Here is a 13933-nt window from a genome sequence, read left to right as displayed (position 1 = left end):
TTGAAATCACAAAACTTTACCCGCTCTCACAGTGAAATGTACCGCTTTTGCTACTATTCGCGATCAGACTTGGCAAAATATGTAAACGAGAAAGTTATCAACGGGAGACAACTCTAGAAAGTCAATACTTCATTTAGCATGTAGACAGCGTTTTTTTGTAACGTGGTAACCGGAATAAGGGCGGTAAGACGTGTTAAAAATGTCCGACTCTAGATCGTGTCCGACTTAAGATCACTCTACCCTACAAATTAAAAAAAAACAAAAAAAAAAAAAAAAAAAAAAAACACACACACACAAAACAAAAACTCATAGACTATATCTACCATGTGGCTACTGACTGTATTTTTACATTAAATAACCGGTCATAAAGAAAACGTTGCCGCTGGACTGAATTTATTAATCAGTCTTGAGATTTCCAGTGATGGTAAAATTTTTTTATAATAATTTCAGATATCGAATTGATAAATTATAATAAGTTATTTAGATATATTCTTTATGAAATAACTTCTGTATCTCATTATCAAGTTGTGTATAACATGCACAGTTGGGATTTCAGGAATATAGGAATCAAAAGATGTACCATTAAAAAATCAATCTATACATCACATAAATAATCTCATATCAGACACGGAGATTGACAACTCCATCCTTTTTACGATCGGCCGCGGGACCGCCGGTGTGTGTCTAGGTTTTTCCCCATATACTCTGAAACAATTAATACTATCTTTAAAAAAATAGATAGCTTAGGCAAACTTTTGAGAGCAAAACAAATAATATGACAGATTAAAAAACTGCAGGTAAATTGTTTGCAAAAATCTTATTTGGAAAAATTGGTAGAGTCTAATATCGATCCACAACACAACATTTTAACTTTATATTTATGCAAAAACAATGTGTTTAAACTTGTATACATATATATACACTTCATAAAGTATTAAGCCAGCGTAGTTAAAAGTCTATAAAGCGGAGGTTCCTGTGCCAAAGGCAACGCACGATTGTGATGAAAAAAGTTTCAACCAAAGTTGACGAAGGCTGTTTTCATTTATTCGGAACAACCGATTCGAACCTTTTTCAACCAACAACTAGGGTCAACCAGTCTATAAACACGAAGGGTCAACCAGTCTATAAACACGAAGGGAAGTAACTCTAATATACGTCTACCTACTCCGGTAAAACATATTCCGGAAAATTCTATCCGATGATTCGTCTAAATTTAACTTACAATAATTAATATCCGGTAAACTTGGAAGAGTGAAACAATTTCTCAGTCTCGCCTCTTGCCTCAAAGACTGTGGTTTGTATTTCGAAGTATTTCTTTTGCATCTTCCGACATTATACAAGGATTTGAAGAACCAAGTGTGGTTTGATTCGTACCCATACATGTCTTTGTAAATCTGAAATGTACTGGGAAACAGTTGTGTGTCGGTACCGTGAAATTTGATTTTTTTGTGACATTTTTTTTCAACTGTATTTGTTGTGATTTTCGTAATACTTAGTTTTGATGTTTCTTTTGAAAATGAATAAGTGTGTACCAGGAAGAAAATAACATATCTACTAATTCATCAGAGCTCTTGTTAAGGGAAACAAAAATATGATGCACGTAGAGTTGTTCAGGTAATCCCTATTGAAATTCCTTCTCTAGACTCTTTTATATTCGGACGTTTGATAGATGTCTCTCGTCGGAAGCCCTACTCGAGCCTTCTAAACTTTATTCTGGAAAATCAAATCAGGTTGACCTACCTCTTGTAAGGGTCTATTACAGAAATAATCCAACTGCAGTGGTTCCCATACTGGTACACATGCATCGACACCTTAAATATAAGTGGTGCATGCACGTTTGCATCCTTTATACTCCAGTGGTTCCGATCACTTACGATTTCTACACCCCTGGATTATCTCATAGTAAAATTGGAGGCAGTTCAGCGGAAAACAGCTGATCCAATCACAGGCCTGTACAGGATAAACCGGTATAGACGTACAGAAAATAAAGATCACCAGCTATCATGAGCTTGTTGCTATTGAATATTCACTTTTAATAGGTCTTTAGTTATTTACACATAAGATTTTTGATGGATTTTGTGATTTTTCTGGAGTTTCTCATTGGGTCTTGCTAATGTTTTGGACAGAGTTGTCTTTTCCTGACTGGCAGATATGTTGAAACATTCATGATACTGATTCATTTGATACCTTAAGTTTTATATATCTTCCGATTGTTTAAATTAAGATTTGAGTGATGAATTATTCATGATGCTGCAGTATCATGTATATACCCATGGCTGCAACTAATATAAAAAAACCACCAATAGCTAAAATTTTGTGTAGTTATTATACAATTCCTCCTCAATATTTCAGGGGTTCTGATCACATACAATCTCTACACCCCTGGACTATCTTATAGTAAAATTGAAGGCAGCTCATAATCAGGGGAACAAATCTGAACCAATCACAGGCCTGCAAAAATTTTCTTTGAAGACTTCAGAGAGAGCGACACCTAACTTCAAAGCCACACAGTCAACCACAGTATACAGTTATAAGACTCTTTTGATGTACATCAAAGGACTAAATTACCAGTTCTGTTCTGTTCTCTCCAGTTTAACTATGAGAAAGTCCAGGGGTGTAGAAATCGTAAGTGATTAGAACCCCTGGATTATCAAGGATGTATTTAATTATGCATATATATAGCAATTCAAATCCATGGCCATTTCGCCTATGTATGGTAATTTTTATTGTGTTATATTTTTATAGATAAAACACATTAACACAATGGAGGTGTACCCGGTGCCTGTGTTCAGCCCACCTGATCTGTGTGATGGGGAGCGGAGATGTCGTGATATGTGGATGGAGTTTGTGTATATTGTGGTGATTCCTGCAGGCATCATACTCTTGTTGGCCATGGTCCTTAGCATGGTGCTCTGCTGTAGCTGTACAAGGAGGTTGGTGTATATAAGTCTGCAAGAAAAAGACTAGGATGGTAGTACAGTTGGACCCTGTGAACTTACACATATAACTCAAATTTCGATTAAATTTAGTCATTAGTCTTAGTCTCAGATGAATCTCTGAAAGTTTGAATATTGATCATGGTCCTGCAAAATAAGATTTACAGGTGTGATTTTTCAATCTATGCTACTATTTACTATCTAATGTATTCTGAATGAGTCATGTAATGATTTCAAATAAATTTTGAGATGTTTTGAAACAAGTCTATATGTTGTTGAAACACACATCACATGACCTCATGATCATCTCTCTAAAGGTTTTTGACGGGAGATTTATATAGAACTGTAATAAGATTTACTAAATAATTTACAATACTGTCCAATAATTTAGTAAATGATACACTTCACTAAAGCACATACATGTAATCACTACATATGGTATAAAATCTTGCATGTTTAATTTATAAACATGTTATAATAGTTTTCTGATGATAGAATCTATATTCATTGCAGGAGGAAGAAATCAGAAAGTCAGGAAGAGTAAGTAAATATTCTTGTCTCCACTTTTGCGCAACAAAACTTTAAGCATTATCAAAGCTTTTGTTAGCTAGATTAAATATTGTTTCTGTTCATCTGTCCATATTTTGTAGCAATTATTATAGATATTGTCATCACCATATGTATAATGCAGTGCTGAATTTAAGATATTGCATGGTCGTTAGTTAGATGTAAAGTTTTAGTTATGGTACTCTGGGTTTGCTTACACGCTAGTGAATAGAGGCAACTTAGGCAAGGGGAGATAATTTATGAGATATGTTTGAAGGAACAAGCTATAAACCAGTTGTTAATCAGCTTTATGACTGTTTAAACAAATTAAAATTTGTTTTCATACCAAATCCGGCTTTCCGATTGGCCAATATTTTTTTTGCATACCACTATAAACAAAACAAATCCGAGAATGGCGCGAAAACCCGACGTTATCGTGACGTCACAATAGATACATTGACGTTGCGTATTGATCCGGAAAAAAGAATCCCTTGAAAAACCACTATAATGGTACATTTAAACATACTTCATTTTATCAAATATAGTATGAAATTAATTATAAGTATTGATGTCACTATTTTTAGGTCATCTGACCGAAGGTCAGGATGACCTATTGTCATCGTGTTTCGTCCGTCGTCGTCGTGCCCTTGCGCCGTGCCCTTGCGCCGTGCGCCATGCGCGTCCGCCGTCCGCCGTCCGCCGTGCGTCGTGCGTAAAAACTATTTATACAAAAAGCCTACTCCTCCTAAACCCTTGAGTGAATTACATCCATATTTGGTGTGAAACATCCTTGGGGAAGGACAATCATATTTTATATAAATGAGATAAGTCCGACCCCTAGGGGCAGAGGGGCGGGGCCCCAAAAGGGCAAATTTTCTTAATTTAAGCTTTTAAATCCTACTCCTCCTTCATCCTTGGATGGATTTCATCCATATTTAGTGTGAAACATCATTGGGGACCGACAATCATATTTTATATAAATGAGCCTGGTCCGACCCCTAGGGGCTGAGGGATGGGGCCCCAAAAGGGCAAATTTTCTTAATTTTAGCTTTAAAATCCTACTCCTCCTTCATCCTTGGATGGATTTCATCTATATTTGGTGTGAAACATCATTGGGGAAGGACAATCATATTTTATATAAATGAGCCTGGTCCGACTCCTAGGGGCTGAGGGGTGGGGCCCCAAAAGGGCAAATTTTCTTAATTTTAGCTTTAAAATCCTACTCCTTCCTCATCCTTGGATGGATTTCATCTATATTTGGTGTGAAACATCATTGGGGAAGGACAATCATATTTTATATAAATGAGCTTGGTCCGACTCCTAGGGGCTGAGGGGTGGGGCCCCAAAAAGGGCAAATTTTCTTAATTTTAGCTTTAAAATCCTACTCCTTCCTCATCCTTGGATGGATTTCATCCATATTTAGTGTGAAACATCATTTGGGATGGGCAATCATATTTTATATAAATGAGCCTGGTCCGACCCCTTGGGGCTGAGGGGTGGGGCCCCAAACGTGCAAATTTTCTTAATTTTAGTTTTAAAATCCTACTCCTCCTTCATCCTTGGATGGATTTCATCCATATTTGGTGTGAAACAACATTATGGATGGACAATCATATATTATATAAATGAGCCTGGTCCGACCCCTAGGGGCTGAGGGGTAGGGCCTTAAAAGGGCAAATTTTCTTAATTTTAGCTTTAAAATCCTACTCCTCCTTCATCCTTGGATGAATTTCATCCATATTTGGTGTGAAACATCATTGGGGAAGGACAATCATATTTTATATAAATGAGTCTGGTTTGACCCCTAGGGGCTGAGGGGTGGGGCCCCAAAAGGGCAAATTTTCTTAATTTTAGCTGGCCCAATTCCTGTTTTCAGGTTTCGGTCTCCGATCTCAATGATTTTATAGGGGTTTAATTGATGCCGAACAACATACAACATTTTCGTAAAGATTTTTGGTATTCCAAGATGGCCGCTGGCCCACTTCCTGTTTTAAGGTTTCAACCTCCGATCTCAATGAAAATTGGTCTATTCGGGTTTTAATTGATGCCGAACTACATGAAAACATTTTCATAAAGATTTTGGTATTCCAAGATGGCCACTGGCCCACTTCCTGTTTTCAGGTTTCAGTCTCCGATCTCAATGAAAATTGTTCTATAGGGGTTTTAATTGATTCAGAAGGGGGAACTTTAGGTGAGGACAATCATATTTTATAAAGGACCGAGCTAAGACCCATGGGGATAGTACGGCGGAGGTCCAAAATGGGAGCTTTGCTGAAATTTGGCTTTAAAATCTGACGACTCCTCATATTAATCCTTGAATTGGTTACAACCATATTTGGATGAAGGGCTACCAAGTTTGTTCAACAAATTATATTTACCTATTTCAGAAACTTACATATTGAACTAAGGAGTTCCTTGTATTGTTTATATTAATCGTTAACCAATTTGCTTTATACTTTGACTTTGTTGTTTTGTGCCATGAGTCAGATGACCGTTAAGGCCCATGGGCCTCTTGTTTAAGATACTATCGGGGTATGAAAAAAAAATTTGTTTGCAAACTTTTGTGCGAATCCGCTTTTTTCATACCCCGATAAAATTAAAAAATAGTTAATCAGCTTTATGACTGTTTAAACAAATTAAAATTTATAATAATAGCTTGATTGGACTATATCTATTTATTTATTAATGTATTTGTGATCCTAAATTACACAAAAATCCACAAGCTTTACTACTGATGCTGCTTCCCCAGTAGCTTGATTGGAAGCTTTACTGTACAAACACAATATTTTATAATGTATAGAACATACATTTATTAATATTCAGCATCAGTCTGGATAAATACAACTCCATCAGAAGAGCATCACAAGGTCTTCGGGAACTCTCTAGGAAAAGAGATACACTACTGTTGTCAAGTCGCAGTGGATCGATGACTCTCGATCGAGAACACCGCTACCGTAGAGGCATGCAGGGACGAGATACGTGTCAGTCTGCCCCTAGTACACTTCAGAGGTTTGTTACCTAGTTAGCTGATAAATATAGAATCTGTACAATCACTATAATTATAGGGTCATAATTTTTACTCCGGTAGAACGTTTTATTCAATATGATTTGATGACAGTTCTTCAGCTTATATATATATATATGTTCCTGTAAAAGCTGGGAAAAATAGTGGCTAGTTACAAGAAGCTATGTCAGATGGTAAGTAAAAATAGTGGCTAGTTACAAGAAGCTATGTCAGATGGTAAGTAAAAATAGTGGCTAGTTACAAAAAGCTATGTCAGATGGTAAGTAAAAATAGTGGCTAGTTACAAGAAGCCATGTCAGATGGTAAGTAAAAATAGTGGCTAGTTACAAGAAGCCATGTCAGATGGTAAGTAAAAATAGTGGCTAGTTACAAGAAGCCATGTCAGATGGTAAGTAAAAAAAGTGGCGCTTACAAGAAGCCATGTCAGATGGTAAGTAAAAAAAGTGGCTAGTTACAAGAAGCCATGTCAGATGGTAAGTAAAAAAAGTGGCGCTTACAAGAAGCCATGTCAGATGGTAAGTAAAAAAAGTGGCTAGTTACAAGAAGCCATGTCAGATGGTAAGTAAAAATAGTGGCTAGTAACAAGAAGCCATGTCAGATGGTAAGTAAAAAAAGTGGCTAGTTACAAGAAGCCATGTCAGATGGTAAGTAAAAATAGTGGCTAGTTACAAGAAGCCATGTCAGATGGTAAGTAAAAATAGTGGCGCTTACAAGAAGCCATGTCAGATGGTAAGTAAAAAAAGTGGCTAGTTACAAGAAGCCATGTCAGATGGTAAGTAAAAATAGTGGCTAGTAACAAGAAGCCATGTCAGATGATAAATAAAAATGGAATGCTTTTGCACTGTTATGTTGAAGCCATATATCTATATAGTGGTATATAAACTTGGACCAGTATGCCTGATATTAGCCATATCATTGATATGATAGTACAAAGGTTTATGTTATACTTTAAAATACATCAGGTGAAAATGGTTCTATTTCTGGTAACAAAGATGAACATTAGTTTATATGCAAACTAAAAAAAAAAATAGTCTCTTTTTGACTGTTTGGTACTTAAAATTGACATGCCTGCTAATTTAAATCTCTAAGATTTCAAACTATGGTATATTTACAGAGATCGTAGGCGTGACAGACGACAGGCACGCAGTGCTTCCCCTCCGCCATATCAGCTTCCACCTCAGTACACAGTCAACAATGGCGAGGTCATGGACAGGTAACTTCCTTTGTACCTTCTATAGTAACACAGTCAACAATGGGGAGGTCATGGACAGGTAACTTCCTTTGTACCTTCTATAGTAACACAGTCAACAATGGCGAGGTCATGGACAGGTAACTTCCTTTGTACCTTCTATAGTAACACAGTCAACAATGGGGAGGTCATGTACAGGTAACTTCCTTTGTACCTTCTATAGTAACACAGTCAACAATGGGGAGGTCATGGACAGGTAACTTCCTTTGTACCTTCTATAGTAACACAGTCAACAATGGGGAGGTCATGGACAGGTAACTTCCTTTGTACCTTCTATAGAAACACAGTCAACAATGGCGAGGTCATAGACAGGTAACTTCCTTTGTACCTTCTATAGTAACACAGTCAACAATGGCGCGAGGTCATGGACAGGTAACTTATACTTCCTTTGTACCTTCTATAGTAACACAGTCAATAATGACGAGGTCATGGACAGGTAACTTCCTTTGTACCTTCTATAGTAACACATTCAACAATGGCGAGGTCATGGACAGGTAACTTCCTTTGTACCTTCTATAGTGACACAGTCAACAATGGCGAGGTCATGGACAGGTAACTTCCTTTGTACCTTCTATAGTAACACAGTCAACAATGGCGAGGTCATGGACAGGTAACTTCCTTTGTACCTTCTATAGTAACACAGTCAACAATGGCGAGGTCATGGACAGGTAACTTCCTTTGTACCTTCTATAGTAACACAGTCAACAATGGGGAGGTCATGGGCAGGTAACTTATACTTCCTTTGTACCTTCTATAGTAACACAGTCAACAATGGGGAGGTCATGGACAGGTAACTTCCTTTGTACCTTCTATAGTAACACAGTCAACAATGGCGAGGTCATGGACAGGTAACTTCCTTTGTACCTTCTATAGTAACACAGTCAACAATGGCGAGGTCATGGACAGGTAACTTCCTTTGTACCTTCTATAGTAACACAGTCAACAATGGCGAGGTCATGGACAGGTAACTTATACTTCCTTTGTACCTTCTATAGTAACACAGTCAACAATGGGGAGGTCATGGACAGGTAACTTCCTTTGTACCTTCTATAGTAACACAGTCAACAATGGGGAGGTCATGGACAGGTAACTTCCTTTGTACCTTCTATAGTAACACAGTCAACAATGGCGAGGTCATGGACAGGTAACTTCCTTTGTACCTTCTATAGTAACACAGTCAACAATGGCGAGGTCATGGACAGGTAACTTCCTTTGTACCTTCTATAGTAACACAGTCAACAATGGGGAGGTCATGGACAGGTAACTTCCTTTGTACCTTCTATAGTAACACAGTCAACAATGGGGAGGTCATGGACAGGTAACTTCCTTTGTACCTTCTATAGTAACACAGTCAACAATGGCGAGGTCATGGACAGGTAACTTCCTTTGTACCTTCTATAGTAACACAGTCAACAATGGCGAGGTCATGGACAGGTAACTTCCTTTGTACCTTCTATAGTAACACAGTCAACAATGGCGAGGTCATGGACAGGTAACTTATACTTCCTTTGTACCTTCTATAGTAACACAGTCAACAATGGGGAGGTCATGGACAGGTAACTTCCTTTGTACCTTCTATAGTAACACAGTCAACAATGGGGAGGTCATGGACAGGTAACTTCCTTTGTACCTTCTATAGTAACACAGTCAACAATGGGGAGGTCATGGACAGGTAACTTCCTTTGTACCTTCTATAGTAACACAGTCAACAATGGCGAGGTCATGGACAGGTAACTTCCTTTGTACCTTCTATAGTAACACAGTCAACAATGGCGAGGTCATGGACAGGTAACTTATACTTCCTTTGTACCTTCTATAGTAACACAGTCAACAATGGCGAGGTCATGGACAGGTAACTTCCTTTGTACCTTCTATAGTAACACTGTCAACAATGGCGAGGTCATGGACAGGTAACTTATACTTCCTTTGTACCTTCTATAGTAACACAGTCAACAATGGGGAGGTCATGGACAGGTAACTTCTTCTTTGTACCTTCTATAGTAACACAGTCAACAATGGGGAGGTCATGGACAGGTAACTTATACTTCCTTTGTACCTTCTATAGTAACACAGTCAACAATGGCGAGGTCATGGACAGGTAACTTATACTTCCTTTGTACCTTCTATAGTAACACAGTCAACAATGGGGAGGTCATGGACAGGTAACTTATACTTCCTTTGTACCTTCTATAGTAACACAGTCAACAATGGCGAGGTCATGGACAGGTAACTTATACTTCCTTTGTACCTTCTATAGTAACACAGTCAACAATGGCGAGGTCATGGACAGGTAACTTCCTTTGTACCTTCTATAGTAACACAGTCAACAATGGCGAGGTCATGGACAGGTAACTTATACTTCCTTTGTACCTTCTATAGTAACACAGTCAACAATGGCGAGGTCATGGACAGGTAACTTCCTTTGTACCTTCTATAGTAACACAGTCAACAATGGGGAGGTCATGGACAGGTAACTTCCTTTGTACCTTCTATAGTAACACAGTCAACAATGGCGAGGTCATGGACAGGTAACTTCCTTTGTACCTTCTATAGTAACACAGTCAACAATGGCGAGGTCATGGACAGGTAACTTCCTTTGTACCTTCTATAGTAACACAGTCAACAATGGCGAGGTCATGGACAGGTAACTTATACTTCCTTTGTACCTTCTATAGTAACACAGTCAACAATGTCAACAATGGGGAGGTCATGGACAGGTAACTTCCTTTGTACCTTCTATAGTAACACAGTCAACAATGGGGAGGTCATGGACAGGTAACTTCCTTTGTACCTTCTATAGTAACACAGTCAACAATGGCGAGGTCATGGACAGGTAACTTCCTTTGTACCTTCTATAGTAACACAGTCAACAATGGCGAGGTCATGGACAGGTAACTTCCTTTGTACCTTCTATAGTAACACAGTCAACAATGGGGAGGTCATGGACAGGTAACTTCCTTTGTACCTTCTATAGTAACACAGTCAACAATGGGGAGGTCATGGACAGGTAACTTCCTTTGTACCTTCTATAGTAACACAGTCAACAATGGCGAGGTCATGGACAGGTAACTTCCTTTGTACCTTCTATAGTAACACAGTCAACAATGGCGAGGTCATGGACAGGTAACTTCCTTTGTACCTTCTATAGTAACACAGTCAACAATGGCGAGGTCATGGACAGGTAACTTCCTTTGTACCTTCTATAGTAACACAGTCAACAATGGCGAGGTCATGGACAGGTAACTTCCTTTGTACCTTCTATAGTAACACAGTCAACAATGGCGAGGTCATGGACAGGTAACTTCCTTTGTACCTTCTATAGTAACACTGTCAACAATGGCGAGGTCATGGACAGGTAACTTCCTTTGTACCTTCTATAGTAACACAGTCAACAATGGCGAGGTCATGGACAGGTAACTTCCTTTGTACCTTCTATAGTAACACAGTCAACAATGGCGAGGTCATGGACAGGTAACTTCCTTTGTACCTTCTATAGTAACACAGTCAACAATGGCGAGGTCATGGACAGGTAACTTCCTTTGTACCTTCTATAGTAACACAGTCAACAATGGCGAGGTCATGGACAGGTAACTTCCTTTGTACCTTCTATAGTAACACAGTCAACAATGGCGAGGTCATGGACAGGTAACTTCCTTTGTACCTTCTATAGTAACACAGTCAACAATGGGGAGGTCATGGACAGGTAACTTCCTTTGTACCTTCTATAGTAACACAGTCAACAATGGGGAGGTCATGTACAGGTAACTTCCTTTGTACCTTCTATAGTAACACAGTCAACAATGGGGAGGTCATGGACAGGTAACTTCCTTTGTACCTTCTATAGTAACACAGTCAACAATGGCGAGGTCATGGACAGGTAACTTCCTTTGTACCTTCTATAGTAACACAGTCAACAATGGCGAGGTCATGGACAGGTAACTTCCTTTGTACCTTCTATAGTAACACAGTCAACAATGGGGAGGTCATGGACAGGTAACTTCCTTTGTACCTTCTATAGTAACACAGTCAACAATGGCGAGGTCATGGACAGGTAACTTCCTTTGTACCTTCTATAGTAACACAGTCAACAATGGCGAGGTCATGGACAGGTAACTTCCTTTGTACCTTCTATAGTAACACAGTCAACAATGGTGAGGTCATGGACAGGTAACTTCCTTTGTACCTTCTATAGTAACACAGTCAACAATGGCGAGGTCATGGACAGGTAACTTCCTTTGTACCTTCTATAGTAACACAGTCAACAATGGCGAGGTCATGGAAGGTAACTTCCTTTGTACCTTCTATAGTAACACAGTCAACAATGGGAGGTCATGGACAGGTAACTTCCTTTGTACCTTCTATAGTAACACAGTCAACAATGGGGAGGTCATGGACAGGTAACTTCCTTTGTACCTTCTATAGTAACACAGTCAACAATGGCGAGGTCATGGACAGGTAACTTCCTTTGTACCTTCTATAGTAACACAGTCAACAATGGGGAGGTCATGGACAGGTAACTTCCTTTGTACCTTCTATAGTAACACAGTCAACAATGGGGAGGTCATGGACAGGTAACTTCCTTTGTACCTTCTATAGTAACACAGTCAACAATGGGGAGGTCATGGACAGGTAACTTATACTTCCTTTGTACCTTCTATAGTAACACAGTCAACAATGGGGAGGTCATGGACAGGTAACTTCCTTTGTACCTTCTATAGTGACACAGTCAACAATGGCGAGGTGCCTTCATTTTTGCTAAAAGATATTCCATGGGTGATATTAGGACAATGATAGTAATCCCTGGAGCATTGAGGATGATTTTGTGGTGGCTGAGTGGTTAAGGTATCTGACATTCTATCACTTGCTCGTCTGAGTCATGCTGACGAGATGAATCTATTATTTACTGATGCAAGTGCACCATGTTTAGAATTGCAGATTGAATCCTGTCATTAAGATATTATTTTTATGTAGTTTTAGAGCAAATGGATTGAAAGTACATGTAGTTACTAGGATGTGCCAAAATTATTTTCATTTTGGTTAAAATTTAAAAAAAAATCTGTTCTGCTTGATTTAACAGGTCCTCCACTACACCCCACAGTCACACAACGTCGGAGAATGATGCCCTCATATCACACTGAGATAATGGTGTCATATATATATATATAAATTACTTTATAGACAGTTCATTAGCCAGAGCATATTAGGGCTAGAGAGAAGAGGAATGTTATTTATAACCCTAGATAGAAGTTTAATATATTCATGTATATGTTTATTTAGTAAAATGTATCTGATGTGTATTACCTTGGTAACTATAGCAACTGATATGTTTCCATTTGTATCTGACTCATACAGAAGCTTGTACTGTAATTTGATATAGAAAATCAGTACCTTAGTCATGATGAGATGATACTAAATGTGTATGTAATTTGATGAAAATATGAAGTCAAAGGATTTGATGGCCAGAGACAAATGAAGTATTATCTACAACTTAGATACTCCAGTAATATGTTTATTTGTTTTATGTGTATGTGTTATCAATTAACCATTGCTGCATTTATCTGTTACCATAAGTGTTCACACAAACAAAAGTCTATACTTTTAAGAAAGAGAATAACAAATCTGATTATTAAATATCATCTGTTTCGATCTGAAATTTAGTAATAAAGCAACAAACAAATAGTTTGAGTGAGAAATATTGGTAAAAGGTGTTATTTAATCAATGAAAATTAACAAATTACATATGTACTTTTATACAAATTTGTTAGAGAATATTATTGAACTCCACAGTGGCTTAGTGGTTAAGATATCTCGACATATTACCACAAGCCACCTCTAGGTTGGGAGTTTGAATCTCCTGTGGGGCAGTTGCCAGGTACTGACTGCTGGTTGATGGGTTTTTTTCTGGCTCACCTGGCCCGAAGGGCCGGTGAGCTTATGTCATGGCGCGGCGTCCGTCGTCCGTCGTCCGTCCGTCCGTCGTCCGTCCCGTCCGTCCGTCAACATTTCCTTTAAATCGCTACTAGTCATAGAGTTCTGCATGGATTGTAACCAAATTTGACCACAAGCATCCTTGGGGGAGGGGGAACAGAACTTGTATAAATTTTGGCTCTAACCCCCCGGGGGCAGGAGGGGCGGGGCCCAATAGGGGAAATAGAGGTAAATCCTTTAAATCGCTAC

General features: G+C 38.6%; 1 protein-coding gene across 1 annotated transcript; it reads left to right on the top strand.

Moving 5' to 3' along the window:
- The first annotated feature begins 1214 nt into the window (after positions 1 to 1214).
- LOC138334284 (uncharacterized) lies at positions 1215 to 13513 on the top strand. The gene is made up of 6 exons (XM_069282920.1): positions 1215 to 1294; positions 2746 to 2933; positions 3450 to 3476; positions 6306 to 6491; positions 7622 to 7720; positions 12834 to 13513. Exons 2-6 carry the CDS (start codon positions 2764 to 2766, stop codon positions 12892 to 12894), a joined length of 543 nt encoding a protein of 180 aa, XP_069139021.1. The 5' UTR covers positions 1215 to 1294; positions 2746 to 2763; the 3' UTR covers positions 12895 to 13513.
- The last annotated feature ends 420 nt before the right edge of the window (positions 13514 to 13933 follow it).

Source organism: Argopecten irradians, chromosome 11, assembly GCF_041381155.1.
Source record: "Argopecten irradians isolate NY chromosome 11, Ai_NY, whole genome shotgun sequence".
NCBI lineage: Eukaryota > Metazoa > Mollusca > Bivalvia > Pectinida > Pectinidae > Argopecten > Argopecten irradians.
Note: the sequence above shows the minus strand (reverse complement) of the source record. Positions and strands in the feature narration are given on the sequence as shown.

What these genes read in the sequence shown, in the direction of transcription:
- LOC138334284 (XM_069282920.1), top strand. Translation starts at nt 2,764, where the DNA reads ATGGAGGTGTACCCGGTGCCTGTGTTCAGCCCACCTGATCTGTGTGAT. An exon ending in TGCTGTAGCTGTACAAGGAG is followed by an intron (nt 2,934 to 3,449) that starts GTTGGTGTATAT and finishes TATTCATTGCAG; the next exon opens with GAGGAAGAAATCAGAAAGTC. An exon ending in AATGGCGAGGTCATGGACAG is followed by an intron (nt 7,721 to 12,833) that starts GTAACTTCCTTT and finishes TTGATTTAACAG; the next exon opens with GTCCTCCACTACACCCCACA.